This window comes from Rattus rattus, chromosome 8, assembly GCF_011064425.1.
Source record: "Rattus rattus isolate New Zealand chromosome 8, Rrattus_CSIRO_v1, whole genome shotgun sequence".
Lineage (NCBI taxonomy): Eukaryota > Metazoa > Chordata > Mammalia > Rodentia > Muridae > Rattus > Rattus rattus.
Window position 1 is genome coordinate 65,802,505 of NC_046161.1, and position 27,554 is coordinate 65,830,058.

The 27,554-nt window shown below is 45.4% G+C and overlaps 1 protein-coding gene across 1 annotated transcript in view; it reads right to left on the reverse strand.

Annotated features, from left to right (window-relative positions):
* LOC116906639 (myocardial zonula adherens protein-like) overlaps positions 1–27,554 on the reverse strand; it is a 112,138-nt gene that overhangs the window by 26,554 nt on the left and 58,030 nt on the right. The window contains 2 exon segments of the mRNA XM_032909416.1: positions 7,324–7,424; positions 16,575–16,658. Coding sequence (XP_032765307.1) covers positions 7,324–7,424; positions 16,575–16,658 — 185 coding nt within the window.

Here is a 27,554-nt window from a genome sequence, read left to right on the forward strand (position 1 = left end):
CATAACTGGGGTCCTGCTAGCCTTTTATGAATCCACAGAGAAGCAGTTTCCCCAGAGGCTGAGGGCACTAACAGAACCAAAAAAAAAGAAAAAGAAAAAGAAAAGAAAAACAAAACACCAAAGCTTTGGCAAAGGTCTACTTTATATTTTGATGCAAGCCTTTAAAGCACTTACTATGTGCAGGGTACTAATGGCCATGGAAATATCTGTCACCAAATTGTACCTACGAAGTATAACTGAGGGGGGTGGAGAGATGGCTTGGCAGTTAAGAGCACTAGCTGCTCATGCAGAACACCCAGGCTCAGTTCCCAGTGCCTACATGGTAACTCACAACCACCAACTACAGTTCCAGGGGACCTTATGCCCTCTTCTGGCCTCCACAGGTACTAAGCATGCATATGGTACACACATATGCAGGCAAAACATCATAGAATAAGATAGGTCTATCCAAAAAGTTAAAAAGGGGTGGGGGCTGGAGAGATGGCTCCTCGGTTAAGAGCAACAACTGCTCTTCCAGAGGTTCTGAGTTCAACTCCCAGCAACCACATGGTGGCTCACAACCATTTATACAGGGATCTGATGTCCTCTTCTGTTGTGTCAAATCAGCTACGATGCACACACACACACACACACACACACACACACACACACTATATATATATATATATTCTTAAAAAATGTAAATCTAAATTTAAAAAAAGAGAGAGATAATAGAGTTTACTGGAAACCAGGTTGCAATTCATTAAGGGGGCGAAAGAAAAAGTCTCATTTTTTCTCCTTTTATTTTTTCTGTGCTCGGAGGTCAGATGACCTTAAATTGTTCTCAATGACTAATTACTATGTATCATACTTTTCAAACTGATCTCATTCCTGAAAAAAACAAAGACAGGTGTTCAAAACCCTTGAACTACAGACAGCCACGCCCCATGTTCTTGTTCTGTGACGAGACCGAGACCCTTGCTCACTAGAAATAAATGCAAAGACTATGAGGAGAGGAGGGACAGGAAACTGGAGACAAGGAGGGAAGATGGGTATCCATCAGGGTGGAGAGAGCAAGGAATGGGAGCTTCTGAGGATGCCAGGAAGGTGAGTGATAGCACGGGTGAGCAGTCCACGGGCAAAGCAATCATGGCTGAGATATGGGGCCACAGCGAAATGGAGGAAACACCCAGATTCTGAGCCCTTACAGGCTTGGGCTGGGGCCCTGTGTTTGTTAGCTGTCTACGTGGTAGCAAGCTTTATGCTGTGCAGAATAGCCTCCCAGCCAAACAGCTGCCACCTCCAGCTGTGCCTGCTGGCACAGGGTCACCACAACTGGGCTGGGTGACTACTGGCCTTCCTTACAGGAGGGGAGGGAGGATCTTAGGCCCTTCACCTCAGTATCCAGACTTTTTTTTTTGTAACCAGCTATATTCAATTCTTCCTTAATTGATAGTGCTCTACGGGTCTTGGGATGGGGCTAGGGTGGGGCTAGGGTACACAGGCTTGGGAAAGCTAGGGGAAGGGGGCTCTGTTTCTGTGGCTGTAGGGGAAGCTATGACACATGCTGGGTGATGACTTTCTAGTGTTGCTGGTTGGGGTCACCCATGTTTCTATCAGTAAGCCCCCAACCATTCACTGTAAGTAAAGCCCAATAAACTCACTGGTGGAGGGGAAAGAACTCTGGATTGTCATCGGAAACTTATGGGTGGGGACGTGTATATGTAACCTAGTGCTTCCTCCCTCCCCCGAGGCAGAGAAAATTCCCCAAATGGATGGACTGCCAAACCTCCCTTCCTTTAATTTAGATTTTAGTTTTAAAAACATGTCTCACTATGTCCACTCACTTCAATCCTCCTGCCTCAGCTTCCCCAGTCAAATTTCCCTTTTCAAGGTGAGGAAATGAAGAAGGAATGCAGAATTTTCTCCAAGCTACGCAAAAGGCGATTGGCAGACCCAAGGTACAGACCCAGGTCTAACACACAAGCAGGCGTCTTAGCCGCATCTAAGAGCTGACTCTGGAGAACAGGCTGACACACTTAGCCTGGAAATGGTCCTTAGAGGACCAAACAGACACCAGCTGGAGGGCTCCAGAGGCCAGAGGCTATAAGGAACAAGGGCTTGTGTCCCAGAAAGGCTCCGCCACAGGGAGGAAAGGCAATACTAGGGACAGGTACGGTCTTTGCAGGTACTCTGAGGAGAATGAGGCGCCATGAGAGAAGATGGAGGGCAGAGCAGGAGGATGAGAGAGCTAGGGAAGGAGCATCCTGTGTAAGAGCAAGCATTGTTCTGCCTCGGAAGGGCTATGGGGAGATGGTACCACACAAGGATGAATTGAGTGCCTAGGCTACAGGCACCATTTCTGAGCACGTCTTAGGGGACAATGACTAGGAAAAGGAACAGAGCCTTCTGCTGGCTGCTTGACAAATGTGAGTATTGAAGCACAAGTCAGTGTAGCTTCTTCTAAGTTCTCTGCTAAATGAGCAAACCCCCTTATAACACAGGTCAGCTTCCTAAATCCCCACATGCTACAGACCTCTTGCATATTCATCCAAAGAATACTTATTGAGCATCATCTGAATACCAGATTTTACAGTCTGGATGCTCACTTCCCAAAGAGCTCCAGGAATCAAAGGACTGGGCCCTATGGGGCACTGCTAGAAGGTGGTGGTGGGGACTCATAGGAGGCATGGCCTCACAGGAATTCCATGGTGACCGTGGGAGGATACCCTTCAGCGGGGTGTGGATCCCTAGTCTAAGTTATTCTATTTCTGTTCTTCCTGGATCATGGGATAGACAGTTTTTGTTCCACCATGCAGTGCCCTCACCAAAAGATCTTGGAATAAACTGAGTCTATACAATACGCATTTTTCTTTCTACTTCACCTCGGTAGTCCATTATAGTAGCAATCAGGCAACTAATACCCTAGTCCAGGGGGGAACAACTCAAGGCATTTGCAATGCTGCCAGGAAAGGGGGCAGTGTGCATGGTGCACACCTTAGAAGAGGGGGTTAGTGCCATTATGACTAAAGAAGAGGTCAATGCGATCTTGTTACTTGTGAGTTATATACTCTAGGGGCAGCAGCAAGCATTTGACCCCTGCAGGTGTGGGAAGTGAGTGGGAGGGCTCCTGCTCCCCGTGGCGAGAGCCTGCGGTGCCTGAAACACACAAGGATCACTGTGTGTCTCAGCTGACAGAGCTCTGGTACTCCCCTAGCCTTCCACTCTACACAGGGTCTAGAGGATCCGAAGCCACTGAAGGTTTAACTGAGGAGGCCCATACACACTGAAGCACTGTATATTTGACTAGGTTACCAGTCATTGATAACTACCTATAAAAGTTGGCAAAATCACCTTAGTAAACCCAAACTCATTTATATTGGATATAGTGTGTTTTACATATAAGAATCAACATTGGGGTTTAGTTCATTGTAATGCTGGCTATTTAAAAAAAGTGATCTGTGTGTGTTTGTGTCTGAGTTTGTACACACCGGTGCCGTACTTGCAGGGGCTGGATGAGGTTGTTGGAGTCCTTAGAGCTGGAGTTAGAGATGGTTGTGAGCCACATTCAACATGGGTGCTAGGACCCAGCCCTCTGCGAGAGCAGTAAGTGCTCTGAACTGCTGAGCCATCCCTCCAGCCCCTTCCTGGCTATGTTTTACTAAGTTACCTACTTGTCTACGTCTTCTCATCTAATCCTCACAGCAACGCAGCTTCACAGCTATCATCCTCTTTCCCATTCCGTGGCTGAATGTGTCCAAGTTTCAGAGAGCCATCAGCTTGCTCAAGGCTGAAGTCAGCCAGCAGCTGGCACGGCAGGGTTCGCAGGTGCCCTAACTGTTCTACCGCGCTATCCTGCTGAGCAATTCGTGGCAGGAGAAAGAACCACTTCTGTGAATTACCACTTCTGTGTAATTGAGGCTGAATTCAATACTTTCTGATCAAAAACACTGTAGAGGAGGCTGTATAAAAAATCATTCTGAGCCGGGTGTGGTAGCTCACACCACAGGCCCAGTCCTTGGAAGGTAGAGGCAGCAGGATCAGAAATCCTCAGCTACATGGTGAGCTTAAAACCAGCCTGGGACACATGATCACCTGTCTCAATGAAACCAATGTATAAGTAAAGGAAGGAAATAAAGTAAGTAAAATCAAATAAGTAAAAAAATTAGATATAAAAGTATTCTGGGGCTGGAGAGATGGCTCAGTGGTTAAGAACACTGACTGTGCTTCCAGAGATCCTGAGTTCAAATCCCAGCAGCTAGATGGTGGCTCACAACCATCTGTCATGGGATCCGATGTCCTCTTCTGGTGTGTCTGAAGACAGCGACAGTGTACTCACATACATAAAATAAATAAATCTTTAAAAAAATATATTCTGGAAAACCTCAGGGAAGACTTTACTTTCTAGGTCTGAGTTTGAAGTCCACATAAGGAAAAGGCTTTTATCAGGATGCACACAACACAGCTTGGTGGCTTTGTGCTCTTTTTCTTCCTTCCTTTGTACCTGTCTATATGTGTATGGGCATGTGGGTGCCAAGGTGTACACATGGAGGTCAGAGGCTCCTTCCACAATGTGGGTCTCAGGGATCAAACTCATGTCCTTGGGTTATTGGCAAGCAGCTCTACCCACTGAGCAATCTCACCAGCTCGGCCACCCTCAACTTACGGAGTCATTCCCAGGTACAAATGGCTGTACCCAGCCTCAGAAACCTGGTCTCCCCCTGGCTGTGCAGCTTCCAGAAAAGAGAGTTGCTGTTTTCTCTGGCCCTTCAGATTTGCTTCCTTTGGAATGTAGGGATTCATCCAGACTATGGGGCTCCGATCTGGTTTTGCCCATAGGCTTCTATTTAAGCCAGACTTACTTAGAATCCAACATTCAAAATTAAGTGCTGGCTTAGTTTAGTTGGAGCTGAGAAGGCTATGGGGAGGGAAGATGTTTCCCAGAGAACACCTCAGTAATCTCCCCCCCCACCTCCCCAGAAGCCCCCCCAACAGGGCAAAGCCTTTGTGAGAAGCCAAGTGGAAACCCTGCCTCGGGATCGCTCAGAAGCTCTTGTCTCCTCACCCCTGTGACCTGGGGGTGCTTTTCACATAGTAGGCACTTCATAAATATTTGAGAGGAAACGGGTGAAATATTATTCTGCCCTTTCGGAAATGTGGTTATGTAGTTTTCATTTCCTCCGCTGACTGACCTAAGCAGTTAAACTGCCACAATGGATCCTGAGGGAAACCCAAATGCTACATTTATGGAAAAGCTGCCTTTCGATTCTGACATGCCTTCCAGGTTCACTGTGGCCATAAGTTAAGGGTCTGTCAGCACTTCCATTATGAAAGCTGTTTTGTGGTTTCATAACGCAGCCATAAAAGTTTGCCTCTGGCTATCCCTGGGTGTACAAATTGAAAAGCTCGTTTTAAGCCAAAATGTGGGAATCAGAAAACAAACAATTTATTGGTTTCAGACATGGTTTTGTGCCCGTCTTGGCCAAACAAGATTTATGATGTGGGGAAATAGAATGAGCTGAGACACTTGCTTTCTGAAAAGCCTGAGAGAGAGGGAAGTGACCGAATTACTTATATTTCAAAAGGGTCCCCAAACACAATCAGTCATTTCTTTTGCTTATATTTTCGTCAAGTAAACCGCGTCCTGTGCTGGTGAGATGCTGAATCTACTTCATGTATCCTTGTCTTTTTTAAAAAGCAGTTCCTGTTAATTCTGTTAGAATGGTATAACTGCCTGTTTACCCGGACATCAGAAAACTGGCAAAGAAAGTTCAACAATGCTGTTAGTGAGTTCCTCTGACGACAGCAAATGGCTGGATTTAATCAGAAAGAACCCATCAGTCACAGATTTAGAAGTAGGAAAATGAGGTCTCACCGTATCACGTTAGTGATGCTGGAGACTCGGTAAAGCCACTGACTTTTAAGACTGGGAGGCCAAGGCCTCAGCATAGAAAGAACTTCAGACACCAGGCCACAGGTGGTTAACAGGACCAGACGCAGGCAATCCCCATCCCAGCTGGGCAATCGGCTGGTCACTCCTTCCCAGCAGATGCTACTATTAAAGATCCCAGGATCTGACACCTTTTCTGGATCACTGTTGCCAACACAGCACGACCCTCGCAAGTGTGCACGCCTATAGCAAGAGTCCTTTCTTGTTCTCATGATACCAGGGCTTGGTAGTTCATGACTCTGACAACCTTAATCACAAGCCATATGGCATCAGTAACCATATTATTTCACGTCTGGGCTGAACACAATTGAGCACCTAGCCGTGGCAAGTTTGTTTCAGTTGGAAGCAGGACACTAAATCACAGATTCAACTTTCACTCAGCAGGGCACAGACCTCCATGTGGGCAGGAGCTGAACGATAAACAGTCGGCTTAGTAATGAAGCTGGACAATCAAAGGCAGGATTACAGTCTGTCTTAGGGTTATCGTTTGTAGTTGACCAAGCAGGAAAGGGTTTATTTGGCTTATGCTTCTATAGTACTGTTGATCATCAAAGGAAGTCAGGATAGAAACTCAAACAGGTCAAGAATCTGGAGGCCGGAGCTAATGCAGAGGCTGTGGAGGAGTGCTGCTTACCGGCTTGCTCTCCATGGCTTGCTCATAACAGAACCCAGGACCACAAGCTCAGGGATGGCCCCACCCACAATGGACTGGGCTCCCCCTGTCCCCATCAATCACTAATTAAGAAAATGTCTGACTAGCTTGCCTACTGCCAGCTCTTCTGAAGGCATTTTCTCAACTCAGACTCCAGATGACACTAGCTTATGTCAAGTTGACAGCCGGCATGAGATAAAGGAAAAAAGAAAACTAGCCAGCACACAGTCTAAGATCATTATGATGAGCCAGATTCAAACCAGACGTTTGAACTTACTCAGTAATGGTACTAAGGAAAAGATGAATTTTGTTCCTCATTGGATGTTCCCTTTTAAGGTGTCCAGCACACCCTCTAACATGGTTATTGATGTCTTCCTATATCCTGTCCCTCCTCCATACTCTACTCTCAGGTGGGAATAAATCTTATTTCTCCCTGTAACCTAACTGTTTGGAACAGTGTGCAGAATGAATGAATGAATGAATGAGTGAATGAATGAATGAATGAATGAATGAACAAGGAAAGGCATGCAGTACCTGATAGCCATGGCTCCCTCAGTTTCTCCTTCCCTGTCTCCTCCACCCCACATAATTCTTCTGCCTACTCAGAGGTCACCACTTAGCTTTAGAGCTGCACTTTTCATAGGGAGAATTCGATTCTGCTCATCACAGCCCAGGAAAATATTTTTCTTAAGTCAAAGAAGAGGAGTTTTTTTTGTCAGAAAAACAGGAAATTCCTAAATACCTGGGTAGAAGATCACAGCCCACTCCAATTTCTCTCGTTTCCACTTCAGTCTTGGGCTGGGTTTCTGTCAAATAGTCCAACCTGCTTTGTAGTTCGTTATTCTAGAATGGAGAAGGAAGTAGATTTAGTAAATCAAGTCTGAAGCACTGACCTCCATCACAGGGTGTGCCTTAGAGTTGATGTTGACAAAACACCTCACTCCCATTATTACGCAAAGCTCTCCGTGTGTGCACATGCGCACATCAAGTTGTGCATTAACATGCTGGCTATGCTACAGCATTATCTGGTTTTTCTCAATCAACAATTTGTTGTAGGGACAATGAGATGGCTCAGTGTGTAATAGTGACTGTGGCCAGGGCTGCTGACCTGACTTTGAACCCCGGGATCCACATGGTAAAAGGAGGGAACTGACTCCCACAAGTTCTGCATATGAGCTCTGTTGCATGTTTGTGAACATCACATGCACACACACACACACACACACATCAATGTGTTATAGATATCTCCCCAAATTTACTAGTTTTCTTTTTATGTCACCAAACTATGTTAACCGAATCATAGTATCCCATTGTATGGATGTACAGTATTTATTTAATCAGTCTTATACGATGGGTAGTTAGATATTTATCACATTTTTGGCATTATAAATAAGGTGCAAGTCAACTTTTAACACTCCCCTACTAAGCTATAAAGTGAGTAAGTCTATTAATTTAATTTAGTGGGAAATGCCTCTATAACTGAATAATTAGTATTTCATAGGTGTGGAAAAATTCAGAATCTCAAACACATAAACTAGAACGAGCTCCTTGGGATTAAAATTAGCATTCTGTATACTTCTCATGGTTTTTATTTTTAAAGCTGGAGCCAAACATTGCATAAGCTATGATTAGATGCCCAGGAATTGGAAAAGTGCCTCATGGGGAAAATTAAGGACAAAGGGGCAAGAAAGCTGAGGACAAGGATGCTGGCTCAGCTCCTTTCTAGGTCCAGGGGGTCCAGCACCCCCTTCTGGCCTCCAAAGGCTGTCAGATCCCCCAGAGCTGAAGTTATGGGCAGCGGTGAGCTGTCTGATGTGGGCGCTGGGAACCAAACCCAAGTCCTCTGCAAGAGCAGCGAGCGCTCTTAACTGCTGAGCCGACTTCCCAGTTCCTTAATTGATTTTTAAACAAATTATTTTACATATTTTTAGTAATATATTCAATTTTAAAACAATAAAGGCCATATCTATTATCTTGGATGGATTACTGAAACTTCATGAGTAACATATAAGATAAAATTTACTGAATAAATGTAGAAATAAATACAATGAGCTTTAAAAAATAATCAGAAAGAAAATCACAGCATTTCTCTCTCTCTCTCTTTTTTTAAGTTTGAGCTGAGCTGAAGCATGGATCCCAGATACTGAATGCCACATGGAAGTTTAAATCCTATGGAAGGAGCTGGAAAGTTGGATCTCCGGTTAAGAGTATCATCTGCTCTTACAGAAGACTCAAATATGGTTCTTACACCCACATAGGCAGCTAACCACTGTCTGTCACTCCAAGTCTACGAGATCCAATGCAACAGGGTTACAAGTCTACGAGATGACAGGGTTATTTGGTTTAAGGATGTGGGTTGTCACTCAGTAGCCCCCTCTGAATGAGCAATGCCAAGGAGCTGTTGTGTAAAGCCTTGGTCTGCATGAGGTTCTGAGACATGGAAATGGTATAAAGAAAGTCCATGTGCTCACCATGCCCCCGCAACTGACGAGCTATGACAGACCTACAGTCCTACTCTGCCAGGGCACACTCTTCTGGACTCTCCTAGTTATGAGGAAAGAGAAAGGAAAAAGAAGTCTTTCTTGCTAGCAACCCCAGCCCTTATGGCCTGTTCCTCTCTAGTGCAAAGATGTTAATCCTGAAGGTTTCATGGGCTAACCAGGGTGAAGATATATCATCGGGGGCATAAGAGATGGAAATTTGCCCTGGACTGCCACACAGGGAAGGGTGAACAAGTGGCCCCAAAAATTTCATGGGCATTCTGTGTATAATATCAAATGCCCACAAAAGTACAGAAGTTAAAAATTAATACCATGAACACTGAATGAGATCAATTTTAAATAGTGTGTATCTTCTGTATATTGGACAGTGTAGAGGAAGGCAGTGGCCAGAGAAGGGAATACGGAACAATGAGCATCCCTGCCAATCTCAGTCTTGCTATGGTACAGAGAACTGAGGAGAACTAGCAACAATGTGATACCATTACAAAAGTGTCCACAAAGTATTAGAGTGAACCCAGAGGGGAAATATCAGAGTCAGGAGAGGGAATGCAGTCACTAGAGAGAGTTAGAGAAAGCAAAGGAGGAGACTGCCCATGTTGGACAGCTTCACAACCACTGGCAACTTCAGCTCTAGGAGAACCGACACCCTTTGGGCCAAGAAAGGGAGCCTTAAACCGCCAAGACTATGAAACAAATGGGAAGATGAGAACCAGAGTAGGGGTCCCCCAGATTGTGCTCTGGATTCAGTGGGGGTCTCCAGTAGACCTGTGGCACCTGCCCATGAGGGGTGAACTAAAAGAAGTATGAATCGGAGTGGTAAGGAAGTGAACTGAGGCAAATTCATTCGCTTTTAAGGGGAAGGTCCTCACTGCCTTTTTAGAACAATGAGGCAGAATCAAAGCCAGTGGTTCTCAGCCTTCCTAACGCTGCCACCCTTTATTAAAGTTCCTCATGTTGTGTTAACCCCCAACCATAAAACTATTTTCATTGACACTTCATAACTGTAATTCTGCCACTGCTATGAATTGTACTGTAAATACCTGTGTTTTCTGATGGTCTAAGGCAAACCTTGTGAAAAGATCACGAGGTCAATACCCACAGGTTGAGAACCTCTGATCTACAGTCTCCGTGTTAAAAGGTTCACAGTGCCTGGTTTAGAATCCAAAGTCACATCACATGGGAAAAGTCAGCAAGAGGTGACCCGTTCTTAGGGGAACTGTGATGGACAGACAACAGTCCTGATGCTACCCAGGTGCTAGACTTTGCAGGTGAGGATTTGAATGTTTCTATCATAATCATGATCAAGAGATAATGGAAAAATATGCTCACAGGTAATGAACTAGTAAAGAAAAATAAAGAACCACGTAAGGTTCAACCGGAAATTTTAGAATACAGAAGTATAACATTTATTATTATTGTTATTATTATTGTCATTAATATTAATTATAATATTTGTGTATTATGCAAATATGCTATACATCATATTTATATACTTTATATAGTATAATACAATATTAACATATTATTAGTATTAGCAATGATAATTATTAATAATAATCTTAGGTAGACTTAGGGAAAGCATAGAGATGGTAAAGGAAGGAATCAATACATCTAAAGGTACATTAGTATAAATTATCCAATTAAAAGAAGATAGGGCTGGCTCAGTGGGTGAAATATTTGCTTGCAAGCAAGAAGACCTGAGTTTGGTCCCCAGAACCCACATGTTGAAGGCCAATGCTAGATATGGGAGAAGCTTGGGGGCTCACCAGACAACTAATCCTGTGAGTCAGTGAGATCCAAGGATCTCCAGGATCACTGAAAATCCCTGTCTTAAAACATAAGAGACAGTGGGGGAACTGGAGGAAGATGTCTGACAGGTACATGCATGCACCTGTATGTGAGTGTGTGTGTGTGTGTGTGTGTGTGTGTGTGTGTGTGTTTGCACGTGTGCCAGTTGTTAAGGGCCTAATGCTACTACCTGAACCACAGAAAAGGTGAGGAAAACAAAGGCAGAAAAATTAAAACCCAGCAAGGCAGCACAAACCTCCGATCACAGTACACTGGGGACAGAGACAGGAAATCAGTTCAAGACCATCCTCAGCTACACAAGTTTGAGGCCATCCTGGGCTACATGAGACCCTGCCTCAAGGAGAAAAGAGTAGGAAATAATCTGAAGTCATCGTGTGATAAAAAAGTATGGTGACTGTAAGATGTGTTAGCATTTTGTTGATTTTTGAACTAAGAAGCATTTCTAAGGCACGTAGCTTACTGTGTATTAACTATGCCTGTTTGTAACATTGCTATACTAAGTTATAAAGAACAATAAAAATAAGTGAAATGACTGAACAGCTCAGTCTGTCACCAGGACTGCACTCTATAGAAGCTTCTGGGACTGAGGGGGTGCTGTCTGCTTCTCCTGCTTTTAAACACTACCACCTTGTGTTTGTATGTGTAATGAATACCACTGTGTAGACAGGGGGGCTTGTAAGTCTTCCAAGAAGGATGAACTTGGGCACGTGGGGGAAAGCAACACACACACACGCACGCACGCACGCACAGGCCATAGTGACCTCCTCTCCCAGCTCCCCTCTGGCTCGGGGAAGCCAGTGGCCAGGATCTGAATCAGACACCAAGATAATCACACGTCCAATAAAATGTATGAGGGGAGCCATGCTGCAGCCACAGTGCCACCCAGGAGACCTAATGGGAGTCTTAGAAGTGTCCCACAGACACAAGAGAGGCATGTGCCCTGCACTGTGTATGTTAAGGACAGGATGGATACAAACCAGACTTTGGATTCATTTCTTGTCACTCTTAACTATCACCAGAAATTCAAGATTTTCAGCAAGGAAAAAAACAGAATTTAGTCCAGCAGGCTTAGCCTAGTCCAGAGGGCTTAGCCACTCGCTGAAGACCAGGCCTCTAATTTTATTTTAGGACATTTTTAGAGATTTATTTTATGCATATGAGTACACTGTCACTGTTTTCAGACACACCAGAAGAGGGCATCAGATCCCATTACAGATGGTTGTGAGCCACCATGTGATTGCTGGGAATTGAACTCAGGACCTCTGCAAGAGCAGTCAGTGCTCTTAACCACTGAGTCATCTCTCCAGACCATAGGATATTCTTTTAAAGATTTATTCACTTTTATTTTATGTGTATGAGTGTTTGCCAGCATGTCTGTGCATTCATTGAGTCTGGACTGCTTGTCTAATGTCTTGATGTAGTTTTTGGAGGTGGGGGAGGAGCAGCAAGCTTTCAAACATTAAAAATAAAAGCAGTCTCAGATATGACATGAGTCCTCTCCTTCCTCCTGCCTCTTTAAGAGCTGTGAGTCTAAGCTGTGAGCGGAATGATCTGCTCAGCATACACAGATAATGAGGAAATCTGGGTCAGAATCTGGTCCCATAAGACTCATGCACCTTTTAAAATTACATCCCAACACTGTCATCTGTAAAGTTCAAGATTGAGAACTACGGCACTGAGTGACATTGAGTGACCAAAAATAAAATCACAAAATAAATCTCAATTTTGTGTGTGTTCATGTATGTGCAGTCACATGCATGCATGCATGCGTGTGTATGTGTGTGTGTGTGTGTGTGTGTGTGTGTAGGTGTGTAGGTGAGAGATCCACTTCAGCTGTCCTTCCTCAAGCCTATCCACCTTGTCTTTTGAGAAACACTCTCTCATGAGCTTGGAGCTCACTAAGTAAACTAGGCTGTCTGGATGGGAACCCTAGGAATCACCTGTCTCGGGTGGGGCACCACTGCCTGCCTGCTTCCTGGGTTCTGGGGATTAGGTTGTCTCCTCCTGTTTGCCAGGTCACTACTTTCCTAAGTGAGTTTTCTCCCCAGTGCTCATAATGCTTTAAGGGAGCATTCATAGCTATCCTCAGCTACAAGCAACAGCAGGTTGAACCTGCCTGAGTCTTACGTGGTCCTGTGGAGTGAAGAACTCAGAAGTATACAGGTGCATACAGTTAACTCTGATGAGTCAGCCCTGGGATACCACTGTGCACTCCCCACCGGCCTAAGGACACTACCAAACCAAGTGGTGTAAGAACCAAAGCTTTTCAATTAGTGACCTATAGGATAGAGAGGCAGAGGCAGATCTGTATGAGTCTGAAGCCACCCTGGTCTACAGAGCTAGTTCCAGGATAGCCAGGGCCACACAAAGAAACCCTGTCAGGAAAAACAAACAAACAAACAAGCAAACAACAAAAAAGAAACAAAAACACCACTACCAACAAAAAAAGTCAAACCAACCAAACAACAAACAAAAAACAAAACCAAAAAAAGGCATTTTGCTATAGCAACAGAAGATTGCTTAAGTAGAGGATGAAATAATCGAATGCCTTGTGCTCGTGTCATTCAAAGGCAACATTAATATATAGTGTATAAGGAGTGATATTAGATGCTGCTATTATAATAGATAATTTTATAATAGAAAAGTAGGATGATCTTAAGATATGTAAGAAATGTGATCGACTTTTAACCTAGAAAGCTTTTCTAAAGCAATGTAGCTTACTATGTATTAATTATATGCCTGTCTACAATACTTCTATGCTAAGAATAATAAAATGAGAGTCATCTCACTTAGGACCCCAGATCCCCACAGAAGGACAGCTCAATCATCAGTCACACATCAGTTGGAAGGGGGGGATTCATTGGTGTCAGTTGTCACAAACACACAGCTAGGAACAGGTCAGTAATGGTAAAAAGCTGGGCATCACGGGACACATCTACCATCCCAACTCTGGAGATGTAGGGACAGGAGGACCCCTGGGCTCGCTGGCCAGCCAGCCTAATTTACTTGCTGCATTTCCTGCTAGTGGGAAATCCTGACTCAAAAAAGGTAGGTAGTCCTTCTGAGGAATGACAGCCAAGGTTGCTGTCCTCTAGCTGCCCCCTGCACTCCTCCCCCAACTATTGAACTAAACAAGACAGCAGTCTTGGGAAGGTAAAAAATAAAAAAGGACACTGCATTAAATCGTGATATTTGATATTTTGGAATATTTAAGTACAACTGCATTCATTTTTTTCATGTGACTTTATATGTTTGTCTGCTATTTAAAGACAACAAAGGAAGTGGTCAAGAGCAAATGGCTGTGTTTGCCCTGAAAAGCTAATCAGACTTATAATCAGTGTTTAAATGCTTAAGAAGGACTGGATTCCTAGGCTTGTTCTGAGATGAACATGGCTGTTCCTGTAGGCCCCTCCTGCATCCTCTGATGCTCACAGCCTCCTTACAGGAATCATCTCCTCGGTCTTTACCAAACCTTCCTGTGAGCATCCCAGGAAAAGTGATCCTGCCTAGGTGGCTAAGCGGATGGAACCCCGGGGACAGATGCCAGCCACGGTCTGGTTGGGCTGGAGACTGCTTGGTCCTCTGGAGATAATCTAAGCTAGTTCTGTACCATATCCCAGAGACCCCAAGTGCCGTGAGCCTTGGCTGCCCACAGAGGTGAGCTTCCTTTCCCAGGCTCATCTCCCTATTCTAGACTGGGGACTTCTGGAATCACTTCCCAGCATCAAGTCATATCCACATCCCAGCAGCCCAAACCACGAGCTGAATTATCTGCACATTAAACAATGCATATATTTGTGAGCTCCACCCCCGACCCCCATGCACAACACTCCCCTGGACACTTCTGGAAAGCGTGGACGTACCATAGACAGAAACAAGGTGGGCCCACTGGGGGGATGGGTATTCTCTGAGGTGAGCTTCTACCTGTCAGCATCTCTTCCCCCTTTTCTGAAAACTTCTCTCTGGACACATAGACCTCTTCCAGGGACCCTTGACTGTCACCAGGGTAGATATGCATTTGTACCTGGTACACACAGGGCTATGATTTCAGAAGGAAGTCTTAAAAACAAATGCCAGAAACCAGGGGGGCAGCACATTCCTGAAATCCTGTCATTGGGAGGTAGAGACAGGAGCGGGTGTTCAGGGTCACCCTTGGCTACATGGTGAGTTTGAGGATAACCTGGGTCACTTGAGATACTGTCTTAAAAAAAAAAAAAAAAAGAGCTGGTGCTGGGCCCAGTAACCAAAAAGGGTAATACCTCCAGGACACCAAGACTCATGGCCAAGAGTCATGGCCTTGAATCTGAAACCAGGTCCCTAGAGACCATGAAGCTCCTGGTTATGGCAGCCATAGTCAGTCAGTCTGTCCATCCAAGTTAATGATGACCTGGATCATCATGCCGGCAAGCATGCAGCAAGGAGGTAGGCGCTAGACTCACACACACCATCTCTACCGTAAACCTGGACGGGAAATGATGTTCCTGAAACTCAGTCCCGTCTTTGTAAAGGGGGGTATCATTTATTCCGAGAGAAGCCCTTTCACTAAGCCAAGAGCAGAGTGCTCACTCAGTATGCCCTGCACTCCCTTATATTTTGGGTTGTGAGCCTCGCCTTTAATGGCTCACCCATCTCTCCAGCCTGTGCCAGACATTCCCTGTGCACTCTCGTGGGACTGTCCCACACTCGTGTAGTTATGACTCCTTTATACAGATAAGGAAACTCTCTGACCAGTCTGTCAATAAGCCAATCTGCTGTACTCGGCTGGAATGGTCCCACTCTTTGTGCCTAGGTTATACAGAACATGTGGGAAGGAACTGGCAACACTCTGCACACAGTAGGCGCTCAACAAATGACATCCTGCTTTTCCCCCTTGAGTCACCGTCATGTCCCCGGGTGTTTCATGGGGGAAGGGCTGCACAGAGGGACACTGACAAGGACAGGTGCTTGGCAAACCAGCTCTTTGTGGAGTCAAAGAAGGCAAAGGCTCGATGCCAAGTTCTTAATAAAGAGCCTACAGGGAAAATGCATTTCAGCTCCTTCTATTAACACCCAACCCCCTAAAATTCTTCCAACTCATAATTTCTTCCCCTGGAACTGCCACAAAATCCCCCAAATGCCTTTCAAAGGGCCAGTTGCAAGACCGTGAAGCAACTCCAAGATGCCGGTGGAACCAAGTCACCTCTAAAACAGGCTTACTAGGAGGAGCAGAGATGAGCGCTGGATTTTAGGAGTCTTATCCCCAACTGGACCCTGGGTTTTCATGAGCTTGGGTGACACCATCTCCCTTTCCTGCCTGTTTTCCCATCTCACAGAGACCACAATCCTTCTTGTGAAGCTTTTAAAGGTGCCGAGTAAACCCTGTGAGGGATGCTGTGTGGGTCATCCACAAAGCCCTCTACACGCGAGAACTTGTGGGTAGCAACCACATATTGGGCTTGCAGGGAGAATCCTTGAAGACGCACCAGACCTTTGAGAGCACCGCTGCCAGCAGCAGGCGGGAGCACAGAGAGTGTGGAGAATAAGGAGCCGTCAGAGTTCCTCTGCAGAGCTGGCAGTTAACCTTCAATCAATTTTATAAGGCCAGGAAATAGCTATATTTTTAATTAAGTGTCCACAGCAGGGTCAGCAACATAAAATTTAATGGCGGGGAAGACACCAGCTTGGAAGAGCCGTAGCCTCTTACCTCTCCTTCCAGGAAAGAGATTTTTTCTAAAAGCTGCAGTATCAGGAGCTGCTTCTGTTGCACTTTTTTCTTTAACGATTCAATCTAGAGAGAGACAGGAGAAAACCCGTCAAACAAAACTGTAGAACTGGGCGATTGCAAGGTAATTAGAGGGCAGAAATATCTTCGCTGGTTTGTGCAGAACCTGTGTGCAGACTTCTTTTTCATTCAGTGTTTTTTATTTTTTCCTTTTTGAGGGAGGATGGGTCTCCGATCTCTATATTGCTGGACATGACCTTGAACTCCTAATCTTCTTGCCTGGACCTCCTGGATGCTAGCATTTCAGGAGTATACCACCACACCTGTTTTATGGGGTGCTGGGGATTGAACTCCAGCTTCGTGCATATCAGGTAAACATTCGACCCCACTGGGCTCCCTGTACTCTAGATGTATTGTTTCCTGGATCACCAGGAGGCCCAAGAACCTTTGATAACAGGGGATGATGAGACCCAGGGATGTCCTGTTAGGTTTGTTTAGCCAACCTCTCCACATGGATTGTATTGTTTGGACCTCGATAAAAAGGTTATCAAGTTATCGGTTCAGGGAGCATGCTTCAAGACAGACTCAAGTTTACAGAGATTAATTATCCATCATGGGCTGATGAACCATGTGCACTTCCAACATTTAGTTACCTCTCTTAATATATTTGTACCTGACCAACCAAGTGTCCAAAGTTTGTTTGGGGAAAGAATCACTAAAAGTATTCGTGGGATTCAGAGGGCTAAGGACTCACGAGGACCACCGTAAGCAGGACCAGCTCCACGGCAGATGTGGGCTGCACTGCCCGCTTTGTAACATCACGTTACACGTTTGACATTCTGGATTCCTTCTGGCTTTTCCCTTAGAAACTGTGTGTCCCGGGACAGACAGAGGTTCTCTAAAAGCAAGGACCAGGGTGCTTTGTGCTAGGTCATGTCTTGAACAAGAGTGAGACCAGTATGCAGATTCAACCAGCAGTATGCTACCCTTCCAACAAGCTTGTGCATCTGAGCATTCAGACATCCATTTATAAAAATCTGCCATTGCAAAGCGATAGAATTCACATGGAAGGGACCAAGTGACACCTGGAAAAGCTCTCGCATGTTGATCATTCAATCCAGAAATACTATTTCTAGCCATAGGTCCCAAAGATACATTGGATGAAATATAAACTAACTTGGACATATGATTTTTATTTCTAGAAAACACAAAACCAACTCTATTAAATAAGCAGCCAGTTGAACAACCTACACTCTTCCCTACCAGCTGAGGTCTAGGTACCTTTCAAAAATAAAGTCTCTTACACACTGATATGAGAAACTCTTTTAATTAATTGATTTTATGTTGCATGGGTATTTTGCCTGAAAGATACGTATGTGTACCACATATGTGACCTTTCCAAGGAGGCCAGAAGTGGGTGTCAGATCCCCTGGGACTGGAGTTAGAAAAGGTGACCTGCAATAGGGATGCTCAGAATCGAACCTGGGTCCTCTGCAAGAGCGGCCAGCGCTTTTAACTGCTGAGTTCTCCAGGCCCAGCTTTAGAGGTACAAGAATGTAGCCAGATGGTAGCGGTGCACACCTTTAATCCCAGTGCTCTGGAGGCAGAATTAGGTGGAGCTCTGTGAGTTTGAGGCCAGCCTGGTCTAAAAAGCAAGTTCCAGGATATCTAGGGCTATTAAACAGAGAAATCCTGTCTCAGAAAACAAAAACAACAGAAGGAGAAGGAAGAGGAGGAGGAGAAAAGTGTGGAGGAGGAGGAGAAGGAAGAAGAGAAGGAGAAAGAAGAGGAGAAAAAGGTAGAGGAAGAGGAGAAAGGGGAGGAGAAAGAGGAGGAGAAAGAGGAGGAGAAAGAGGTAGAGAGGAGGAGGTGGGAAGGAGGAAAAGGAGGAGGAGGAGAAAGAGGAGGAGGTGGGGAGGAGGAGGAGGAGGAAGGGGAGAAAGAGGTAGAAAGGAGGAGGTGGGGAGGAGGAAGAGGAGGAAGGGGAGGAAGAGAAGGATGAGGAATGTAAGAATGTGGGTGGTGAGTAGAAGGATGCAGCAGAAACAAAGACACTTTGGAGAACTGCATTACACCCTGGTATTCCCTGATACTAAGGAACTGTCATTTTGTTGGCGTGAGGACAGCGTTGTGGTTAACTTAGAACAAGCGCACGTTTTAGACAGGCACTGTTCACTGTACAGGAAACTTAGATACACAAGCCGCGATTTACCTTAACATGGAACACAGGACAGGAGGAAAGAGGCGCAGAGGAAACCACTGTTGCTACTTGGGCCATTTGCTTTGAACCCAGAATGAGCCTAGTGGGCTTCGCTGATTATTTTCATGGCGCTGGGTGGACTGGGCACTTACTTTTGAGGCTGAGTCTCCACTCCAGGCTGGCCTCAAACTCTCCATGTAGTTTACAACGCAAACCCCTGACCGTCCTTCTAGGATTACAGGCTGCACCATCACAGTTTTACGCCGTGCCAGGGAGCAAACCCAGGACATCCTGCATACGCAGCCAATGACCACTCTGTCAACTGACCTATATCCAAGGTCTGCATTTGGCATTTTTATTATAGCATATTTTAAATTTCAAGTGATATCGTGATAAATCACCCTTTGGGAAGAAAACCTAGCCATATAAAATAGAACCAAGTAAATATACTTAAGGTAAAATGCCTAGTGTGTTTTTTTTTAATAACTATGGGAATTAAAGAGAGTAACAAGTTACCTAAATGCCTCTGAAATCTGCCCCCAAGCTAACTACGCCTGAAGAGGCCAACGCTGGCAAGCCTGGGAGGGACTACGCTCATGTGTTGCAGGTGGCACTGTAAATTAGAATGACCCTTCTGGCCGTTTAGCCATAAATATTAGGATCCATAACGCTGTTCAGACCCTTTGACCCACTAATCCCACTCCTGGGAACCCGTCCTAAGGACATAACTCACACACAGGAAAAACACTGCATGTAGAGAGATGTCCTTGCCTCCATTAGTTATAATAGAGGGAAAATGGAAATAGCGTTAATGCCTTGCACTAAAGGAGACAGCCGTAAATCACGAGGTAGCAGCATGATCGAGTGTATTACACGAGGACGCTAGAAACAAACACGTTGCAAAGTCGGGAGAGGGTGTCTATAAAAGGCCTCGAGGGACAGGAAAACAAAAGTTTACCAAAGTGAAAAGAAAAACCATTGAAGGGATTAGGGAAGGGAAATAATTTGTCTCCGTTTTGTACAGGAATGGCTTACAAAAGTCATTGCCATAACACTGCTTTGCCTGTCCTTCTTACGGTCTTACTTTGTGTGTGGAGATACAGACTGGTGTGTGTGCACACTTGTGCATGCATATGTGCACGTGCATACACATATGGGGCCTGAGGTTGGCCCTGAGTATCTTCCTCTGTTATTTCCACCCCATGTTCTGAGACATGGTCTCTCACTGACCTGGGAGCTTATAGGTTACAGGAAATTGGCTGCCCAGGGAACCCTATCTCTGTTCCATCTCATCATGGAGACTACAGGCGCAGTCCACCGCAAACAGCTTTTCATGAGTGGTAGGGGTTCAAACTCATGTTCTCACGTCCTCGGGTCAAGTACTTTCCCAACAGGCTCAGTGCCCCAGCCCTCAAGACTGATAAACTAACTTTCAGTTTTTTGTTTTGTTTTGTTTTTACCTTTTAGTGGTACTGAACCCAGGGCCTTGTACATGCTAGACAAGTACTCTACCTCTGAACCATGTCCCCTGCCTTAAAATGAATTGTCTTTAGGTAGTAGCCAAAATGAGATCTGAAATTCACTCAAGGGCCTAAATCGGTAAGGAGAAAAATTCCATCAAATAACATAAAAAGTGACATCAAACACCCAGCCTTCCTGCCTCTGAAGGACTCTCAAAAGGCTTGGAGGTCAAGGAAACTAAAATCAGGCCTCAGAGAGCAGCAGGGACCTTGGGACATGGGGAGCTCATGGGAAGGCACAGACCACCAGCTGGCTCTTAGGCTTCAGTTTTTAAAATGATCTCAGTTTTCCGTATCTGCGGGTCCTACAATCTCAGATCCAAACTATAGTCCAGAAGTAGTTTATTATCTGCATTGAATGTGTATGGATTGTCTCCTTGCCACGATTCCTTACATAATATAGTATAAGAACCGTTCCCATAGTGTTGGTATTTTATTAGGACTTGTGAAGTAATCCAGAGGTGCTAAAAGGCAGTGGAAAGGGGTGTGTATGGACTCCACACTGGCACTGCACCATTTCTTAAAAGAACTTGAAATTCTCAAGAGTTTTGGTCTGCATAGAGGACCAAACACACTCACGGATACCAAGCGATGGCTATAAATCAGTCCACGGTGAAGGCATCCTCAGGAGACAGGACAGAGAACGTTCTGGGAGCTTTATTGAGAAATTGAGAGCTGACATCACCGTAAGGAGGCGTCCGGTTTGGGGAAGGAAGAAAGGATAGTGGGAAGGATTCAGAGGGCGTAGGGGCCTCTGACTGACACGAGTTTTTGTGCTTCCTGAAGCAATGGTGACTACTCTGCTGACTGGGCATTCTTCATAGGCAGCTACACCAGGCTTGCTCAGTGTCGGGGACCAATCCTCGGCCTATTTGCATGCTGGGTAAGCACTCTACCAACCAAGCCACACTTCAGCCTCTCTGTTCTGTCACAGTTTATGTTTAAGACAGGATCTCATGTAGCCCAGGCTAGTTAGGACCATGATGCCAAAGATCTTGAACTTCTCCTGATCCCCCTGTCTCTACCCCTGTATGCCGAGATCACAAACCTGCTCTACCTTACTCTGCCTGAGGCGGTAACTTGGCCTTCAGGAGCTTCATTTATTCTTCAGAAAGGCTGCATTCAGGTCTAGCTGTCACCAGGTGGTGGTAAATGACTCAAAATTCTGGGCTTGATCAAGCTGGGGTGTTAAGAAGTGAAAAGTCAGGGGACCCACTTTCCAGACTTGCACGGGTGACCTCAACAAGGCCTCACCTTCTCCGACGAGCTGAATTTAAATGTCATACTGAGGTCCTGCTCAACAGGCAGCATAGACTCTTACCTGCTCTCTTTAAACTGAGGTCAAAATGACGCTTTCTAATGTCTGTCTCTATCAGCATGGCTCTGTACCACAGCGAACAGACGATTTACATTAAAGAGAGCTTGCAAGATGCCAAGTTTTTAAGCCTTCAGGCTGATTCGGTGTTTAAAGGGAAGGGAAGGGGTGGAGAGATGACTTCGTGGCTAAGAGCACTTACTGCTCTGGCAGAGGACCAGGATTCAGTTTTCGGCACTCACACTGGGTGGCACAACTGTCTGGAATTCCAGCTCCAGGAGACCTGACGCCCTCTTCTGGCCTCTGTGGGTACTGCACACACTGGTGCAGCAGTGCACATACAGAGAAGCAGGTACACATATACATCATTTTAAAGTTAATTTTTTAAAGATTTATTATATATGAGTACACTGTCACTGTCTTCAGACACACCAGAAGAGGGCATCGGATCCCATTACAGATGATTGTGAGCCACCTTGTGGTTGCTGGGATTTGAACTCAGGACCTCTGGAAGATCAGTCAGTGTTCTTAACCACTGAGCCCTTAAGTTAATTTTTTTAAGGAGAAGGGAAATGACAGTTGTAGCTTGCTATAGCTGATCACTGCTTTTCTCCTCTTTAGCCACAGCTAAGACACTTGCATCTACAGTTTGAGCTAAGCAATCACTCTTAAGCACGGCCACACACTGGCACTGTCTGGGGAGGCAGGGGGCCCCCAGACAGCACCGTTTCATTAGCTGCTTTGGAAACAGATTACTGTAGTGAGAGGATTCCTCTCAATTTGCCTCAAAAATAGTTACCAAACAGACCAAGAAGAAAGCATACAAAAATGTTGGAACATTGGGGAGATAGCCCAGCCAGTCAGGTAATTATAAGGCTGATTTGGAGCCTCAGAGTATGTGTTTAGAAAGTTGGGCATAGGGCTGAGCTTATAAGCCCAGTGCTGGGAAGCAGGAAATAGAAGATTCCTGGGGCTTAGTAAGCTTGAGGCTAGTGAGAGACCCTGTATGTATATGTATGTGGATGTATGTGGATGTGGGTGTGGGTGTGGGTGTGGATGTGGATAGATAGACAGACAAATGATAGATAGATAGACAGATGATAGATAGAAGTATAAAAGTTGGCTCTTGAGGAATGATACTAACATTAGAAGTTTTATTCTGGACCCCATAAGCACACACAGATATGCACCCACATACCACCCACACACCTACACCTATAACTCATGTACATACACACACACTACACACACAACACCCCCCATAACACACACACACACACACACACACATAACACACGTGCTCAACCCCACCCTCCACAGACACAGTTTATATTTTATGTATATGAGTACACTGTAGCTGTTTTCAGACACACCAGAAGAGGGCGTCAGATCCCATTACAGATGTTTGTGAGCCACCATGTGGTTGCTAGGAATTGAACTCAGGACCTCTGGAAGAGCAGTCAGTGCTCTTAACCACTGAGAAATCTAGACATAGTTTAGAACAGACTCTATGCATCGTGAAGTTGTAAGGCTTGGGTTTTTCTTTCTAACAGTAACACATAGGATACAGGTCATTTTACATTCGATGATATAAAAGGACACTGTCTATAGCTGGATTTATGTGACCAGTACCCAGTTGTGCAAAACTCAGGAAGCATAATAATTCAATATGGAACTTGGGAACTACGAGGAGAAATTAGTGGAGAAATACGGCCACAAATAAGCATTTGATATCAGACACACTTGACACAGGTTGTTAAGGAAAAATATTCTCTAGGTATTTTCTTATCCTACTGGGACATGACAAAAGATGTGGGAAAGGCCTCATAAAAGAGGAATCACACTGAAGTAGACGGCATGCAGGATTCCTTCCAGCGAGATGACGTGTCCCAGAGCCCTGTGTACAGCCTGCTTTTTTCCCTCCCCGAATTTGTACCAAAGTCATGTTAAAAACTGCTGGTCAGGAGCTGGGGATGTGGTTTCTTGGTAGAGTGTTTGCCTAGCATGCATGAAGCCCTGGGTTTGATCACCAGCACCTCATAAAACTGGGGTAGCGGTGCACACCTGCAATGTCCCCATCCATGGGGTACTAACCAGCAGGAGGATCTGAAATTCAAGGCCACCTTCAACTACATAGTAAGTCCAAGGCTACTCTGAACTACGGGAGTCTGCCTCAAACAACAACCACTGTCAAGGCTAGGTACAGTGGTTCACACTTGTGATCCTAGAACTCAGGAGGCCAAAGCAGGAGGATTGTCCCATGTGCCAGGCCAGCAGAGGCAACAGTGAATTCCAGACCAGGCTAGGCTACCATGTAAGATCCTGTTATTAAATAAAGAAACAAACACCCTGATGCTCACAAAACCAGCATATAGAAAACTTATATTGAGACAAAGGCAAACCAGCCATGATGGTGACAGTTTGGGTGAAACTCTCATAGTTGAGAGGCTGTAAACTGGGAAAGTGTCAAAATAATTAGGGATCAATGCCTGAGGTTCTGACCCAAGCAAATAGAACTTCCTAGGGAGTTATTGGTCAAGAACTGGCGTAAGAAAATGAATCCTAGATTTAATTAGAAGTCAACAATTTGCCTTTAATTAAGAGCATCACCAATGAGAAGCAAATCCTGCAGTAGAACCCAGCCATAAACCTATGAGATCAGAAACTGCCAGCTAACTTCTAACTAGGCACTTTCTAATTTAAACACACACACACACACACACACACACACACACACACACACACACACACACACGGTTTTTTTAATTTGGTCTCACAGATCCCTTGACACACACACACACACACACACACACACACACACACACACACACACACACACACGGTTTTTTTAATTTGGTCTCACAGATCCCTTGACCTCCCTATGTAACTGAGAATGGCCTTGAACTTGACTTCTGCCTCCACTTAAAGAGGGCACCACCATATCTGGGGTGGACTATTCTGGGGATCAAACCCAGGGCTTTGTGCACAGTAGGCGGGTAGCCTAGCAACCGAACTACCTCCTCGGTCCTCAGTATTTTTTTTTTTTTTTTGTCTTGTTTCTCACACCACCATGTTAAAGTTTCTCCCTTGAGACACCTTGGACTGAAACACCAGTGCGTGGTACTGCCTGATTCATGAATGGACTGAACCCCGTCTGTGTGCTGCTCATGAATGGCTGCCTCTCACAGCTAAAAACAGGACAAAACAAAGAATACCAACGGTCACACTGATTCAACTGTTTAAGCTCTTGAAGTAGAAAGAAGCTGGGCTACATTTACAGCATTTTTCCTATTCCCTTTATAACCTGCTTTATTGTCTGGTTGCTTCTCATTTTAGGGACAGCCGCAAGGCCCACTGGCTCATGTATTTAAGGTCGGGGATTGAAGGGCGTCGAGGAGTGAATTGACACTAATGCAGAAGCCACGGCTACCATCACTGAGACTCTGCTGTGCAATTCCTTCCTTCCTGAGGACACCCCCGCCACCCAGCCAGGACTTTCTGCTTTAAACTCTGTTGACTCTCTCACTAAAACATTTGTCAAAGATGTGCAGATGCTAGTCCATGTTCCTGAATGCTCAGAGATTGAACTTTAGATCAAAATAAAAACACAAAACTTTATTCTGAGTCCCTACAGCCTTCTCATGGGAAATGCTGTCTCCCCATATTTGAAAACATAAAATGCCCACAAGGAGCTAGCTCGGCTCCTCAATACTGTCTCCACAATGTACTTAATCTTTATGTGTGTGTGCCTGCATGAGTTTCATGTGTGCTGTGTGCATGCTGGTACCCTGGGAGGCCAGAAGAGGGTGTGAGATTCTCTGGAACGGGAGTTTTAGGCCGTTTGTGAGCTCCAGGAACTGAACCCTGATTCTACACAAGAGTGGCAAATGTTCTTCACTGAGCCATCTCCCCAATCATCTCCCTTCCCCTATACCAATATTATTTTCAACACCACTAGGGATCCTTTGAGTCAGGGATTTCACAGAACATGGATGGAACAGGACAGGGAAGAACCTTCTAGAATTCCGTTCAAGTGTCTACCTCTCTTTTGCTTCCTCTTGTCCCGAGAGAGCCTTGTTTTCAACTCAAACTCTTGCTCCATGATCTGGCCAAGAGTTGTTACTTATACCCTGGGCAAATCGGGAACCATGTTTGCTTGTCTATACCACAGGATGAAACCATGAACATAATTAGCATATTCCGCCCTTCTCCTGACAGGCTTGGTTTACTACCAATCCCCAGGACCCTGGTCTAGAAGTTCCGTCACGTGGTCAGCTCACTGTCACACTTTGGTTCCGTCACGTGGTCAGCTCACTGTCACACTTCGGAGCTCTGTTAGGCTTAGTTTATTTGCAATGATGAGGACGGAACCCAGGCCCTTGGGAGCAGTCATTCTGCCTCTGAGCTACTTACGTCTCTATCCCTTTTATTATAAGTTTAAATTTCATTCTGCTTGGCAAAGGAAAGGGCAACAATGAAAATGCAAAAGTAAAAATAAAGCTTAGCCTCCCTTTGAAGACAGTAAGGCACAGGGCAATCTGACAAGATCAGACTGTGTATGCGCTAACACGGCCTGCAAGAATGGCTCCAGGAGGATGAAGAAGAGGGTGCATTACCTCACAGGAGGGGATGAATCAAGGCCCCGGCCAAATGAAACTGAAAAATTGCTAAATGAAGCTCTGAGTGGAGAAAATGAAAAATCAATGGAGGCCCAGAGGAGAAAGGCACATTCTTCATCTTCATGGCTTGAGTAGGCAGGGGAATCCACTTTCAATTAATGTGTCCTGTGGCATTCAGCCAGGCTGGATGCGGACGGGGTGCATATTTTAATCAATTTTTTCTATTAAGTTTGAAGTAATATATAATAATAGAACTATGCTAGTCAAAGGGATCAGTCGAAATGGGCTTCTGAGCTAAGATAATCTTATTTGGTTTGATCTCTATCCTAGATCGATGGGAACTCAACTTCTCAGAGTAGAACAGTGTGCAGATCGTCCTGGGGGCCTAAGAATGACTTAGCCATCGAGACGTCAGGAAAGAATGACTGCAGTAGCTTCCCAGCGCCTCTGCATCCGCTGGGAAGGAAGGAAGACATGTTCTGGGTATTGGGCCTTGGATGGCTTAGTTCGTGATACTCACGAACAACCCTAAGTGGTTATCAACCCCAACAAGAAACCAAAGTTCAAGACCTCAGCCATAGCTTCCCTAACGCTGTGACCACATCCTGCTGTTAAGAGGATGTGCCTGCTACTGTCCTCCTGAGGACCACACCTTAGCACTGTGGCACTGTGGGGAAAAGGCATACTGGGAAACAAATGGTGATGTGGGATTTGCCCTGCCGAAGGACCTGTTGGGGCTGGGCTGTCAGGGGTGTGTGCGTGTGTGTGTGTGTGTGTGTGTGTGTGTGTGTGTGTGTGTTGTCCACACGTGTGGTTGGTGCACATGTGTGTGTACATGAAGTTGATGGCAGATGCCTTCCCTCACTGAACCTGGGCTGTAATTAGGGCTACACTGGCTGGCCCCAAGCACGAGGGACCTTCCTAGTGTCTGCCTGGTGTTGCCGCACCCAGCTTTTTGTCAGCGCTGGGGTTCTGAACTTTGGTCCTCATTCTTTTCATGGCAAGCACTTTGCCAACTGGGCCATCTCCCCAGTAGTCTCCACCCATTTTATTTCTGAGACAGGGTCTCATTAGCCCAGGCTAGCTGTGGATGATGACCATGAGTTTCAGGTCCTCCTGCCCCCATCTACCGAGTTCTGGGATTACAGGCCACGGTATACGCCACCATCTCCAGAAAGAGCCCTGATTCTTTAAACTCCCGGCGGAGGCAAGAGGGATGGAGAAAGGAAGCTTGCTGATCTGCCCCTGAGCTCTCCTGGATGGATATGAGTTCAGGAGCTGGGAAGAAGGCTGACTCTGAGCAATGCA